This window comes from Bubalus bubalis, chromosome 3 (assembly GCF_019923935.1).
Source record: "Bubalus bubalis isolate 160015118507 breed Murrah chromosome 3, NDDB_SH_1, whole genome shotgun sequence".
Classification (NCBI taxonomy): Eukaryota; Metazoa; Chordata; class Mammalia; order Artiodactyla; family Bovidae; genus Bubalus; species Bubalus bubalis.
Window position 1 is genome coordinate 135,606,274 of NC_059159.1, and position 15,999 is coordinate 135,622,272.

At 43.9% G+C, this 15,999-nt stretch overlaps 1 protein-coding gene across 5 annotated transcripts in view; it reads right to left on the reverse strand.

Annotated features, from left to right (window-relative positions):
* Positions 1-3,794: 3,794 nt before the first annotated feature.
* Positions 3,795-15,999, reverse strand: part of ADRA1A (adrenoceptor alpha 1A) — a 105,202-nt gene continuing 92,997 nt past the window's right edge. For 4 of the 5 annotated variants that reach the window (XM_025281887.3, XM_025281886.3, XM_025281888.3 and 1 more), the window contains exons 3-5: positions 11,196-11,581; positions 9,749-9,794; positions 3,795-6,140 (exon numbers count right to left, since the gene is read on the reverse strand). In XM_025281887.3, the coding sequence (XP_025137672.1) occupies positions 5,947-6,140; positions 9,749-9,794; positions 11,196-11,581 (626 nt within the window). In that variant the 3' untranslated portion in view covers positions 3,795-5,946. The remainder of the gene's footprint in view (positions 6,141-9,748; positions 9,795-11,195; positions 11,582-15,999) is intronic. The other variant, XM_006057324.4, reaches the window with a different exon arrangement.

Here is a 15,999-nt window from a genome sequence, read left to right on the forward strand (position 1 = left end):
GTTCTTCAAGTTGGAATTTTAAGGCCTGTGAGGGGGGAATGGCTGTATACATCCTCATAGCCAATCAAGTCAGTGTATCCTGCTTTCCTCCACTCTTGGGTTGTGAGACAAAAGAGGAAAGGCTATCTGAAGGCTGGTTGGCACCAGTTTTCCAAACTAATCTTGATGTAGGGCAGACGTTATTGAAATAGCATTAATTCAGCCACTGCTGGGAATGGGGGCCTATGGTAACCACAGACTCCTATGTGCTGCTTCTCAGTGTCCCAACTCCCAGGACCAAAGCATTCTGCCTTTGGTTCATTTTTTATTTTTTGGCCACACTGCAGGGCTTGCAGGATCTTAGTTCCCTGACCAAGGATTGAACCTGAGACCTTGGCAGTTAAAGGGCCAAGTCTTAACCACTGGACCACAGGGAATTCCCTGGCTTTGGTTCTTGATCCAATCTTGCTCTGTCTCACCCTTTCTCAGGATCTAGAGTCCCATTCATTGGTGGCTCTGAGGGTGATTCTATGTTTGCATGTGGGTCTGAAGACAACTAGCCTGAGATTCCCCACTGCTGGGCTCTGCATTCTGATTACATTCCTGCTGTAAATTTTCAGAAGTCTTTTGTTATCAATTATTACCTGGACCTTCCTGGTGGATTGTCTGGTGCTCCTCAGCATCTGTGGTCCTGATCTCCCAGCTCCCAGCCCCCGCCTCTTACTAGTGCTTGGATTAGTGGTCCCTGGCTTCTCTCTGTCTCCTTTCTCCTGGCCTGCTTAGGAGAGCCTGTCTTCAGAGATGACACCTAGGAGCTGAGGACCGCTGTACACGTATGGAACCATATGACAGTTTCTGCTTTCCCAGAGTTTCCATCTAGTTGAGAACATGGAACCAATAAAGGTAGGGTATAAAGTACATTTTAAAGTGAAAAAGGAGCTATGGATTTTAAAAAAAGCAACAGAGAGATCACAATAAAGTGACAAATGTGTTTGTCACTCGGTCGTGTCTGACTCTTCGGGACCCCGTGGACTGTAGCCCATCAGGCTCCTCTGTCCATGGGATTCTCCAGGCAAGAATACTGGAGTGGGTTACCATTTCCTCCTCCAGGGGATCTTCCTGACCCAGGGATTGAACCTGGGTCTCCCACATTGCAGGCAGATTCTTTACTGTCTGAGCCATCAGGGAAGCCCCCGAAGTACACAAATAGTTGCCAAATACATGTGATAGATAACTGCTGTAGGATCTTGGAGAGGGTCTTTGGGAAGGACTGCATTTGAACTTCTGATTTGGGAAAAGAATTATGGATACATTTTTATGTGAAGAAAGAGGACAGTGGGGAGGGAAGTGCTATGGGCTGGATTGTTTCCCCCCTAAATTTTGTATGCTGAAATCCTAATTCCTAGTCCCCTAGAATGTGACTGTATTTGCAGGTATGGTCTTAAGAGATGTACCTGCAGTTAAATGAGGTCACTGGCATGGGCTCTGATCCAATAGGACTGGTGTCCTTCTAAGAGGAGGAAGCTAGGGTGCAGACACCCAGAGGGAAGGCTGTGTGCAGATACAAGGAGGAGGTGGCTGTCTAAGTAAAGGAGAGAGGCTTCAGAAGAACCAACTCGGCCGACACTTTGATGTTGAACTTCCAGCCTCTAGACTCGGAGAGAATAAATTTCTGCTGTTTAAGTCACTCAGTGTGTGGTCCTTTGTTATGGTGGCCCTAGCAAATGTAAGGATTACAAATGTTAAGAGCTGTGTCAGCAAAAGCAGGCACATGTTTGGTAGAAGAGGATCCTTTGCTTACAGTAAGAAGGCTCCTGGTGGGTATGATGAAAGGAGAGAAAGAGTCCAGGAACACAGTCCAGGAATGGATGGGCTGGGGGGATAAAGATGGGGATAGGAGCATCAGGAATGAAGGAACACCGTGCATCCAGTTGAGTTCTACCTACAGTATCACTCCAGTATTCTTGCCTGGAGAATACCATGGACAGAGGAGCCTGGTGGGCTACCATCCAATGGGCTGCAGAGAATCGGACACAACTGAAGTGACTCAGCACAGCATAGCATCCCTTCTGGGGGAATAACCACTGCCTCATGCTGACATGAAACCAAGTTTACTTTATGGCATTGATCAAGGCCGTGGAGACCCTAAGAGGGAAAGGAAAAGGGGAAGAAACAACAAAATCCAGAGAAAAATGAAGAAGAGGAAGAGAAGGGGGCATTGTAGGGTCCATAAAGACTTCTGAACATCAGAGAGGGAGATGCAGCAGCTGGTAAAAGAAGAGACACACGTCTGGGAGGGGGGGAACAAATACCACTCCTGACTCTTTTCTGAGATGTGACTGCACATGGTGCTTGTAGCTTTCCTTTGGAACTAATACTATAAGAAGACAAAGACAGCAATCCTGCCAGAGGGTAAGGGTCCTCCTTGGGGAAGCTTCCCCTGTGCTCTCAGACTGGGGGCCTCTCCTGCCCTGGACTCACTGGAAGGTGGGAGGGGTGCAGCAGCTGAGGGAAGCACCAACTTCCCAGCACTGTACCCCATGGGAACTGGCACCCTCTGGAGTAAGGGCACCCACCCCAACATCATCACTGCTTGTAAATTTCACAAGAGGTGGAGGGTGGAAAGATGGAGAGAGAGGAAGTAATGAGTAAGGACAGGAGAAGAAAAGAAGGGAGAGGGTGAAGATAGACAGGGCTGGGAGGAGCGAAAGGAAGCTGCCAAGCAGGAGCAGTGTCTGCCCAGTCCTCCATTCTATGCCTGCTGCTGGCAGTGTTGTTTATGACTGATGGGTCTCCACGCTCCCAGGTCCTTCCCCATCAATTCTGCCCCCTGCTGCATCCCATCCCTATCTCTGCCAAGTCTCATCTCTTAGCACTGTGCACACTCTATCCTGGACCAAGGGAACTGCACACCTTGTTTCCAGCTGGGACTGTCTTTCTCCCCCCACTGCCTATCAGAATTGGAGGGGATGGAAAGGAAACCCCTCCCACAAGGCACCAGCTCAGAAAAATAGAGCTCTGTTATCCCAGGGGAGGGCTAAATATGTTTCCACAGTAACGCCATTTTGAGTCTAGTTAGGTCATTTCAGACTTAAACAAAAAGGAAGAGAGGAAAAGGAGGAGGGGGAGGGGGGAGGGGAGGAAAGGGGAGGTGGGCGGAGGAGGAGGAGGAGGAGAGCTCCTGTTGGTAAATTGTTCAGTCATTTAGTCGTGTCCAGCTCTTTGTAACCCCATGGACTGCAGCACGCCAGGCTTCACTGTCCATCACCAACTCCTGGCACTTGCTCAAACTCATGTCCATCGAGTCAGTGATGCCATCCAGCCATCTCATCCTCTGTTGCCCCTTCTCCTCTTGCCCTCAATCTTTCTCAGCATTAGGGTCTTTTCCAATGAGTCAGCTCATCGCATCAAGTGGCCAAAGTATTGGAGCTTCAGCTTCAGTATCAGTCCTTCCAATGAATATTCAGGTTCTATTTCCTTTAGGATTGACTGGTTTGACCTCCTTGCCTGTCCAGCACCTCCTCTGGACCCCAGGTCCTGGTGAGCTCCAGTAGCAGACCCCTAATTGCCCGGGTACTTGTGCTGTGGTCAGGAGGCTTCCCCATGGAGCCAAGTGAGGACCTCCCTACAGCAGCCTCCAGCAGTCTGGGAGGAACTTCACATTGGCCTTAGTCAAGTGGCTGTGGTTGGCTGTTGCTGCTCTCAGAGTTGGCCAGACTGTGCTGGAGTATTTTTCCAATGAGGGGAAGAGCTAAGAAGACCCCTGTGGATGGCCCTGGGCGTCTGCTGAACTGCTGGCTCTGCAGAATACAGCAGTGGGAGTGGAGATTGAAAATCACAATGACATACTGGAGTGTATCTTTTGGGTGGGCAGGTAATACTGGAGCAGGCTCCAGCCCTGAACATGAACGCTATCACTTTACTTAACAACTCGTACAGTTTGGAGATGCTGATATAATCAAGTGTAGATGTGGCAATTGAACATTAAAAAAAAAAACAAAAAACAACTTGCTGTTGAACAACCAAATCCAATGCTTAGCATTGTTTGTACTACGCTGTAAACAAGTGATGGCAGAGATCAAGGATAGAAAACTATGGTCCACGGTCTGTTGTTATTTTGTTTTTCTTGGTACAGTCTGTGGACTAAGAATGGTTTGTACATGTTTAGAGGGTCTCCCCTCCCCACAAAAAATTTCAAACAAAGAAGAATGTGTGACAGAGACTGTATTGCCCACAATGCCGAAATTATTTACTATCTAGCCATTTGCAGAAAATGTTGGCCAACCCCAGGTGTATATTAAATAGACTTTTATTTTTTGTTTTTGGTTCATCGGAGAACATCCTCTCCCACCCCCATTTATAACAATGCCTCTTGGAAAAATGCAACAGATGAGTTTGGAACACACCCAGATCACAAGCTGGGGACTGTCTGTGCCTTTCCGTATTTTCTTTTTCTTTTTGTGCCAAATGCAGGGCCTGGTGCAGGAGAAGAAGTGAACAACTTGCTAATGGTGATGATCATGGTGTATACAACTCTCAGGCTCACAGGAAAATGAACATTCCCAAAACTCTCTCTGGGACTTTTGCGTTCCTGAAGTCCTTAAGGTGTCAGTCACTGCTGTCTTTGCCTGACAGGTCACTGCATTGAGCAAGCCAAGAGCCCCTCCTGCCCTGCTTATTTCCTTAGCTCTGCTGCTGCCTATCTAGGGAGAATGAGCAGAATAACATCTGCTTGTCTTTTAGCCAATGAGAGAAGCCTAGACAAATATGCACTCAGCCCCCAGAACAATCTTGATCGGCCCGGCCACCAGCAGAGATACAGCGGGAGAGAAGGTACAAACAGAGCTGAAAATACGGCTCAGAGGTGAGTGAGTGAGATGTGAATGTCAGGGTCTTGAGAAACACAGTGGACCTTGGGGATATTGAAGGCATCTAGGAAAAAGAAGTCAGAGGCTGGATTTGAAGATAGTCAAAGAAATCCTCAGCTTAACCTCATCCCCCACCTTGGCTCTTTATACGCTAATAAACCTAATTCCTTTTTTCTCTTCCTACCTCACAGGGTAGGACTCGAGATATGCAAATGTACTTTGGACTCGTATGAAATATATAAATAGAAGAAAATATTAAACTTCTGTTGGGACTGTCTGTAGTTTCTGTTCTATTACATCAGAATATGCTTGCATGCTTCAATTGTATCCAACTCTTTGTGATCCCATGGACCATAGCCCGCCAGATCCCTCTGTCCATGGAATTCTCCAGGCAAGAATACTGGAGTGGGTTGCCACGCCCTTCTCCAGGGGATCTTCCTGACCCAGGGATTGAACCAGTGTCTCCTGCCTTGCAGGCATATTCTTTACCACTGTGCCACTGCGGAAGCCCATCACATCAGAATGCAGTTATTGTATTCAAGCTTTCTAATAGATCAGAGTCTTCATTTGCCCACCCCCCCTTGCCAAATATAGTACAAATTTGTCCTCAGACGTTATAACCTAATTAAATATGGACTCCTCATAGTTTCGCAATAATCATTTCTAGCTCATGACGTGCCACGTTGACTATGCTATGGAGGGCAAGTAACATAGTGGCTCCTGAGCCACAAGTAGAGGAAAAAGACAGTTGTTTTGTCTTTGGAAATGAATCAGCAACAGCTTTAGGGAAGTTTCCTGCTGAGTAGTTGCAGGAATGCATTACTGAACAGCTTTGAGCAATGTTCAGGGTAAGTCTTCCTCCTCTTCCAATGCTATGACCTTCCTTCGAGGTAGAAGACTCAGTAGTTCATGCTGCAGTAGCCAAGACATGATCTTTTCCTGTACAGAGCAGACAAGATCCATCCACAGCCCCTGTGACGTTGAGGTCTGGGTAAGAGGGAAAGAGGCAATGCTGACAGGATCGCTGGCAAGATCCGGCATCCTCTGCTCAAATTCCAGCTTGCTCTTGACAGCCCAGCCCCATCACAGTCATCTGCACTCACTCATCTTGCAGGGACTTGGAGGGCCAGAGGCCCTCACTTCTGCCATTGCTTTTGGAAGCTGGTGGACCCCACAGCAGCCTGGGCTCAGCCCTGGTCCACAGTACAGTTTGCAGACAGGGAGCAGATGTCAACAGTGTTCCAACCGGAGCTCCACCAGAGCTGTGTGCAGTTAGTTTGATGGTTAAAAGTCCTAGTAGTATAAAAAGAAATCAGAGTAACAAATGAGCACATCTCAGATGCCACCATATTTACCACTGCTGCCTTCTTTTTGAGTCTGCCTGGTTTTGCTTGCAGAGTTTACCTTCCATGTGCTTGGGCTCCCTTCTCCCCTTGCTGACGAGCAGAGCTCTCTCCTTAATTAAGTGAACAAGTACTCATACACAGAGGCAGCGTCTCTTCTGGCAGGATGATCTGAGCAGAAACAGCCCCCGAAGCAAGTGAGAACGTTTGTCAAGCTGTGATTAAGTAGCTGTGATTAAAGAGCGAATAATTACCTGCCCAAGCAAAGAGTTCCTAGCATGTTCTAACTCCCAGGCCGTAATCATGAAACTTATGGGGCCAGAAGGTCTGCGTGATGGTCCATTTTGGGGGGGCGGGGGGTGGGGGTAACCAAGATGCTCAGGACTTTAAAGTTTTCATTTGTGAAATCCAGAAGCAAGAGGATGCCATCTAAGAAGTAGCTATAGCTACCAACTGAGTCTTCATTTTCAAAGACCGCCCAGGTCTCTGGGTACTTGAAGACCAGCATTCTGAACCATTTCCTCCTGGTGACAGACATGAAATTCACATGTTTGACATACTCTCTGGACTCTATAATTCCTGGTGAAGTATCTCTAATTCCTTCTCTCTCTCCAACTCAAAAACATTATTTTTGGAGTACAGGTGAATGAAAGTGATATTGTATTTATTTTTTATTTATTTTTAAAAGGGCCATACTTCGTGGAAAAAAAAAAGGTGGGGGCTATAGCTTCCCTGGTGGCTCAGATGGTAAAGCGTCTGCCTGCAATGCGGGAGACCCGGGTTCGATTCCTGGGTTGGGAAGATCCCCTGGAGAAGGAAATGGCAATCCACTCCAGCACTCTTGCCTGGAAAATCCCACGGATGGAGGAGCCTGATAGGCTACAGTCCATGGGGGCACAAAGAGTTGGACACGACTGAGCGACTTCACTGTACTTCCTGAAAGCCTGCTGATGAACTGTGGCTGGTCGTCAATAACTTCAACACATTGCACAATGTGTTTTGTGTCCACAAATGTGTTTGCTGTTCTAAGCCAAGGCAGCCTCTTCTGCCTTCTCTTACATGTCTGCCTTCACCCAGTTTGATATAATTTGTCCTTCACGCAAAGCCACATTCCAGGTCACAATACCCTACAAAAGTGCTGCAGTTTGGTAGTTAGAATTGTAGGTGCCACACCCTTACAATTACGACCTGCTCCTGGCTTTGGCTGGGCTGGAAAATTGGCGGCATATTTATTGAGATTAATTGGAAGCAAATCCCAAAGAAACAAAACATTCAAAGTTTGAGTATAGTGGCTTCCCCGGTGGTTTAGTGGTAAAGAATCCGTCTGCCAATGCAGGAGACACGGATTCCATCCATGATCCAGGAAGATCCCCTGGAGGAGGAAATGTCAACCCACTCCAGTATTCTTGTCTGGGAAATCCCATGGACAAAGGAGCCTGGTGGGCTAGTCCATGGGGTCGCAAAGAGTCATATATGACTTAGCAACTGAACAATAACAATGACAAAAATGGTTTAGTATCATCAGCATATCCAACTCCAATTTGGGGGCTTTGACGTTTACTACTTATGAGGCTGAGGTGTTGGTGGAAAACATGTAGACATTAGGGTTTGGAAGACCCAGGATCAAATCATGGTTCCTCCTTGGCCTTGGGTGAATCATTAATCACATTTAACTATCACATTTCTTGGCTCTCAAATAAGAACAGTAGAACTGCTATGACATTTAGAGACTATGGATGTGAAATGTTCTGCCAATGCTTGGCACATAGTAACACCTAAGAAGAAAACCTTAAGAAAATATTTATTTACCCAAATAACACTGTCCACTATGGATGGACCAATCCAAGTAGCTGGCAAGAGCATTAGAAGCCTTTTGGAGAGTATTAGCAGACCCCAAGTGATTATAGGCAGAAGCAGTGTTGGCTGAGACCTCCCTTATGGGAGGTAAAATGAAGAAAGCGTTAACACATAAAATGCTTTTCTGAAATCCTTGCAAAGGTCTGGGGCAATTCCTGAATAAAGAGATTCAAGGTCTCTCTTAATGCATGCGATTTGAATTGCAGAAGAAACTCAAGTTTCACCTATCCCATAATGTCAAGTTGACTTTTTGCTGATGTTTAGACAATCCTAAAAGCAACTGCTTTTTATAACACATTAGAGAAGATATTTTGATCACTGTTACTCTGGGTACATTCTCCAAACTCCAAATAGAAGCAGTAAACATGTGAGTATAAATATGACGATCATTTGTTTAACTGTGACAATTTTAGAGAGCTTTTGGCATGCTCCAAGGTACAGAGATTTTTGTGGATGAGTAAAAAAATAACTCGTGTATTGTTTATCCCGCTTTGACTAAGTCTTGGGTGACATTATCAATTTTTCGTAAAACTGGTGTGTTTATACCTAATATCAAGTCATGGGAAAGGGAAAAAAATGTTAAAGTTTGCCTCCCTGGAGGGCCTGGGGATGGAGAAGCGTGTAGCAGACAATTATTTATGGATAGTTTTACATGAATACAATTGTCATGGATTTTATCTGATGACCGGAAGGTTTTCAAATTGTTGTCTTTGATTAAAAGTGGCATTAAGGCTAGTTTTCTGGTGATCCTAAGCTTTTTAGTATTTAAAATTTAAATTTGTCTCTAGAGGTGTTTAAAGACCAGTTCAAACATGGAGTCATATTCTGGTGAAGAAAAACTGTTACCCTTCTTTTCATGGAGTTATTCTTCTTATAAGGGTGAGCCTGGTATAAGTAGTTTTAAAAATTCAGATCCTAAAAGAAGTTCTTCTCAACAATGAAACTGAAGAGAGGTTTACGTAGTCAAGTCCTTCCCGCGTGTCTCCATGCACAATATGACACCCACATCTGGAAGAGCCATTGTGGGACGTGCAAACAGACCAGAAGAGTCTAGAAATCCAGCCAGCATCTACTGCCAGAGTCTAAGTTACAAGCGAAAGGCAGAGTGTCTAACTGGACAACGATGAGACACTTTCCAGAAAGGACTGAGAAAGCAGTAACATTCTATGTCAAAACACAACCAACAACCAAACTCCAACTGATGTGCAAACATACCTTCCATGGCAGTATGCAACAAACTAGCCTTTCAGAAGGATTTCAGGAAATTATCACTTTGCTGCAAGGAAAAGATGATGGTGCCACTACCTTTGCAGTGAAGGTTAAATAATGTCTGTAATGGGAAATTCCCTGGTGGTCCAGTGGTTAAGACTCTGCACACTCACTGCCAAGGACCTGGGTTCAATCCCTGGTCAGGGAACTAAGATCCTGCAAGCCATGTGAGGTGGCAAAAATAAATAAATAAATAAATGAAAAATTAAAAAAGGCAATAATCTGTTTTAAAATTCTTAGAGGGAATTACCCCAAATAGGGGAAATAGACCATAGAAATGGTTAGACGTTTTAGACCAGTGATTCTAGTCAAGCATTATTTCAAAAACATAAATCTTCTTATAAATTCCTATTGTGGAATGTGAAAATATTTTAGTTTTTACAGATTGTCACCATCTGTATCTTTGTAATATATTGAATTTATGAGGCTTACCAACTTTGATATTCAGAAAGCAAAAAACAGCTCCTCCCCCAAGTTCCTGTAAAAAGTGGGAACAGGTTCAATAGATGGGCAACTGGATCTTTTCTCAGCATAAACAGGCTTCTGTCAAAAACAATTTGCAAACTTCTGTTTTTGATGGGCTTAAAGTGACCAGAAAGCATTTTCCTAAGTGTATCTTTCAGAGTTCAGGAAGGAGGTACTTGAATCATCAGGCTCATTCTGGCATGTCCCATGTGCCCTGGGGACCATGGACCTTACTCATTATGCAGCAGTGAAGCAGCTGAGAAAAAACGGCAGTGGTGATATGCCATTCAAAATATTATATGCCCTGGATTTTCATAGTGGAATTCTGGAAAAGTAAGTGATTTGCCAAGAAAAGCCTTTCTATGCCATGTTGAAAAGGCTGTGGAGTAATTTTGCAGCCTCTATCTTAGCCTGAAAGTAGCACCCACCCAACCCCAAACTCTTGATCTTTAAATATGTTACACAAGAAGCCTTCCTCCACCTGATCTTGGAACCACTTAATGGAATTCTGTCCATAGAATTTGAAGAACTGACTCTCATCCTTACTGTCTTCCATTAGGAAAAGCCATCCTTTTCCTAACTGGTTCTTTCAACACTCTCTAGACGCAAGTGCAGATGACCATTGGCATAATGAGTGCCCCTCACCCTCATCCTTAGGGAATTGGGAGCAGTATCCTGTCAAGCAGCAGCGAAAGGTAAATAAAATCTCACTGTCAAGTTTCACCCAAACTGAGAAAGGGTAGACTGTAAAACTTGCTCTAAAAATAACGCATCTGGATATTGGCTACCATCTTAAGGCTCTTCCTCTCCAGGCCTTCTCTCCATAAAAATCCAACGTGGCTTTCAGCAAGTTTAGCCTGGAAATAAAATCCCCTCACTCCATCAAGAAATAGCTCCAAACTTAGAGTGCATGCTCAAAATATTCATGATGAAATCACAATCCTATATTTATCGTCTTTTGGATTGTGTATGAAATTCTGTTTCCCATGGTGTTTGTCGTTGAAAGGGACAGGCATAGAAAGCAGGCTCAGAGAATGACCCAGAGAGCATTAGCCTCAAGGAAATGCTGTTTCTCATCATAGTGAACTGGATGGTGGTAGGACATCCTCTCTCGTCTCTAAGCCCTACCTCTGCCCCAGAGTCAGCTCTCCTCCCCAGCCCATTCCCAGATGGTCCCTGGTTTACTGGCTGTGTCTCAGCATCCACGGAACATGAACTGGCCTTCCCAGAAGGAAGTGGAGAGTGGGTGCCTAAGATCACCCTCCCATCCTTCTGACCTTTCCTAGACTTCCTCCCCATTTTCACTGAGGGAGATGGTGTGGATCTTAATGGTCGGAATCTGATGATTCTCTCCATGACTGGGGGTCGAGGACCCCAGGCAACAGCACACTTGCAAAAAGCTTTTACTTCTCACCCGGGCAGTGGTGCAGGCTGATGCGTCTCTGGCCACCGCCATCCTGGCAGATCCGCGGGGTAGGGAAGAGAAAATTTTCCATTCACAGACCCCATCCGTCTTGGAGATCTTATAGAAGGTCTCTGCAGAGCCCACCGGAATGCGAACCAGGTCCTTGCGCTGTCCCTCCAGGACGTGGCTGGGTGCGTGCAGCGTGTAGCCCAGGGTGTGTTTGGAGGACTGCTTTCGTCGCAGACACTGGATTCTCAAGACATTCTGAAAGGCCTTTTTAAACTCTTGACTGGAGCATGGGTATATAATAGGGTTGATGCAGCTGTTTAGGTAACCGAGCCAAAATGCTATTTTAAAAACGGTTTCTGAGGGCCTGAAATCAGGAAAGAAAGACCCTGGAAGAAAACACAAGAGATTCATACGTGTTATTTGCAAGTCAATGGGCCACTTGGCTAGGAAAATAAAGCAAACCCTCCAACAAACGCCTTTATCGGATCTCGAAAAAGCTCCAAATGATCCCAAATGAATTTGAGTTTTCAGATTTGACTGATCACATTCTTGATAATATCCTCAAAAGCCATTCACACTTGGCTTTTGATATTGCTCCACATGAGCAATATCGTTTACGGGAAAAGACCCAAAGGATAGGGCTGCACTGGTTCTTAGTGATGAAATATCACTTGATGTCCACTAGGAAGCTTTAAATCATGAAAACATGAGATGGAGGCTGAGTCTACATATGCAAATTGTTTTGCCTGAATTTAAAACTAAGTTGAAATTCATCCAAACATTCATATTAAAATAAGATCACCTGAATTGTTCTTTTGTTCTTTGATGCAGTATTATATGGGCTTCCCAGGTGGCGCTAGTGGTAAAGAACCTGTCTGCCAAAGCAGGAGACATAAGAGGAAGAAGGCATGGCAATCCAATCCAGTATCCTTGTGTGGAGAATCCCACAGACAGGGGAGCCTGGCAAACTACAGTCTATAGGGTCGCAAAGAGTCGGATATGAGTGAGCAACTGAGCATACAAGCAGTATATTATACAAGTTCAGCCTAAATATTAATAATTTGAATCTTTTTCTCTCCTGAATGTTGGGGTAGTATTTTCTAATGAGAATCTCAAATTTACAAACTATTGACTTTGTCAACTTTGACCAGTGATTTTTTTTCTCTGACGATGCCTTTTGACATTGCAGTATACTCACCTGCTCAAAATACTCCAATAGCAGCCAAATGCTTCTTAAGAGCTTGACATGCAGGGTCTTTTCCAATGTTAAACCTACTCTAGCTTTCTAACATTAATACTTCCAACGTAAACAGACACACTACAAAACTTTCTCCAAGTCACTGCTCATTTTTTTTGGGTCCAGATGTCCAAAATGACCTTTACTGTCCTCTTTACCTACCCAAGTCATCCTTTAACTTACCCAGCAGGAATCAAGTTTCAGGTCTCTTTACATCTTACATAATAACTATCTCATAGCTCCTGGAGGCAAAATGGCAAAACCAAGTTATCTTAAAGTGGGAACAGTGTTAAAGTGTTAGTCGCTCAGTCGTATCCTACTGTTTGTGATCCCACAGATTGTGGCCCACCAGGATCCTCTGTCCATGGAATTCTCCAGGCAAGAATACTGGAGTGGGCTGCCATTTCCTTCTCCAGGGGATCTTCCCGACCCTGGGATTGAACCAGTGTCTCCTGCATTGCAGGCAGATTCTTTACCACCTGAGCCACCAGAGAAGTGCCGTGCAAACAGTCTTAGAGGTTATTTTATTCAATTACTCAATTTCCAAATGAAAAAAACAATGATTAAAGTGGTTGTCACAAACTTAATAGCTATGTACTAATACAGTGATAGATAAAGAGATATAGAACTGCCAGCCTAGTGTTATTTATTTTCTGCACAATTTTTTTCTTTTGCCTCAGCCTCATAAAGATCTTGATTTTATGTCTTTCTTTTTCTCTCTGCTCTAGAGACCCATCAGAGTCATGACAAACTGATGGATAGGCTTAGAAATCTACTCTGGCAAACAGTGCCCTGAAATTTAGCAGAAAATCTCATAAATATAAACAAAGGGTAAAGTTAAATATTGCAGAACCAAAGAAGGCAAAATGGTACAATGATTGATGAGAGTATTTTTTGTCTCTGAAGCATATTCCCTGTTAAATTCAATGTGTCTCAGAGAAATTAAAACACATTCAGGCACATACAGAGATGATGGTTGTTAAGTGGGAAAGTATTATCCTTTATCTCCAAAGCTTTTAACATTTTCTTATAGTTATAATACAATGTACTCACATTGAGTGTCTGGTTTGAGCCAGGCTCTGTACTAAACAGTCTACATAAATTTAATCACCTCTGAAACTCCAGTACTTTGGCCACCTCATGCAAAGAGTTGACTGGCAAAACCAATACAATATTTTAAAGTTAAATAATAAAACAAAAAAAATTAAAAAAAGAAAAGACTCTGATGCTGGGAGGGATTGGGGGCAGGAGGAGAAGGGGACGACAGAGGATGAGATGGCTGGATGGCATCATTGACTCAATGGACGTGAGTCTGAGTGAACTCCGGGAGTTGGTGATGGACAGGGAGGCCTGGCGTGCTGCGATTCATGGGGTCGCAAAGAGTCAGACACGACTGATCGACTGAACTGAACTGAACTGAGTAACATCAAGAGTCATATTATTCCTACTGTATAGCACAGGGAAGTCTACTTAACACTCTATATGGGAAAATACCTATATGGGAAGAGGATTTACAAAAGAGTGGATGTATGTAAAACTGATTCACTTTGCTGTACATTTGAAACTAACACACTATAAATCAACTATTAATGTATTCTAATAAAAATAAAAGTTATATGATTCATATCAACATCCCCATTTTACAAATTAAGAAACTGTGATTTAATGAGATAGAATAATTCAACTAAAGTCACACAGGCAGAGGGTTAGCTGGGATTTGAAACTGGGAAGTCTGACTTTAGGGCCTATGTTCCTTTATCATATCTGAAAATACATTAGAATAATGCATATCTAGGGAATGAGGATGATGTATGGAGAATGATAAAGCATACAGTTGAGGGAATTAAACTAGAAAGATGGTTTCTCAAACTTAATCTTAGAGGTGAAAAAAGCAGCTAATATGAACATGAATGGTGATTCTTGTGAATGTGGTCAGTTCCAGAAAAATCCATCTTACTTATGATGCCTATATGTTGTTCCATATTTCTTCCAAATAGCAACAGTGACAGGATTAAGGGGACTCTCTTCTCAAGGCAGGCCTTGAGTTGGGCTTAATTAGGATATATGAGCAGGGCAAGCTTCAAATTACCTTGTCTTGGAATTTCACTCTTCTGTAAATCAGCTAGAGAGGGGAGTGAGTGTCCCTTATTTGAAGAATTTAAGTTAAGAGAAAAATAAAAAAATATGTGAATTCTGAACGCTAATACTAGTGAAATGATTTCAGATCCTTGGAGTTTCCCATAATTCCTTCAGGGACACTCTTTGTATTTACAGAGTCCTGTTCTGCATTAAGACATCTCAACATTTCCTTTCAGTCCATTTCCTCCTATTCCTCTTCCCTCCTTTGAAGTCTCCTTACAGAGCCAAGCTACTCTGGCCTTCCTGTTGTGTCCACAGCTTCAGAGATAAATATCTGCCCTTTCTCTCAGGTGCCCTGCTCAAAATACCCATTTCCTGGTGGCAGCTGAGGCATAGGATGATAAAGGTGAAAGTGTAAATGTGTTAATTGCTTAGTCACGTCTGACCTTTTGCGACCCCATGGACTGAAGCCCTGTGTCGATGGGGTCACACAGAGTTGGACACGACTGAAGTGACTTAGCAGCAGCAGCAACTGGGGTTTTAGAAAAGGCAGAGGAACCAGAGATCAAATTGCCAACATCCGCTGGATCAAAAGCAAGAGAGTTCCAGAAAAACATCTATTTCTGCTTTATTGACTATGCCAAAGCCTTTGACTGTGTGGATTACAATAAACTGTGGAAAATTCTGAAAGGGATGGGAATACCAGACCACCTGACCTGCCTCTTGAGAAATCTATATGCAGGTCAGGAAGAAACAGTTAGAACTGGACATGGAAGAACAGACTGGTTCCAAATTGGGAGAGGAATATGTCAAGGCTGTATATTGTCACCTTGCTTATTTAACTTATATGCAGAGTACATCATCAGAAATGCTGGGCTGGATGAAGCACAAGCTGGAATCAAGATCTCTGGGAGAAATACCAATAACCTCAGATATGCAGATGACCCCACCCATATGGCAGAAAGTGAAGAAAAACTAAAGAGCCTCTTGATGAAAGTGAAAGAGGAAAGTGAAAAAGTTGACTTAAAACTCAACATTCATAAAAATAAGATCATGGCATCTGATCCCATCACTTCATGGCAAATAGGTGGGTAAACAGTGGAAACAGTGGCTGACTTTTATTTTTTTGGGCTCCAAAATCACTGCAGATGGTGACTGCAGCCATGAAATTAAAAGACGCTTACTCCTTGGAAGGAAAGCTATGACCAACCTAGACAGCATACTAAAAAGCAGAGACATTACTTTGCCAAAAAAGGTCCGTCTAGTCATGGCTATGGTTTTTCCAGTGGTCATGTGTGGATGTGAGAGTTGGACTATAAAGAAAGCTGAGCACCAAAGAATTCATGCTTTTGAACTGTGGTGTTGGAGAAGACTCTTGAGAATCCCTTGGATTGCAAAGAGAGCCAACCAGTCCATCCTAAAGGAGATCAGTCCTGGGTGTTCATTGGAAGGACTGATGTTGAGGCTGAAACTCCAATACTTTGGCCA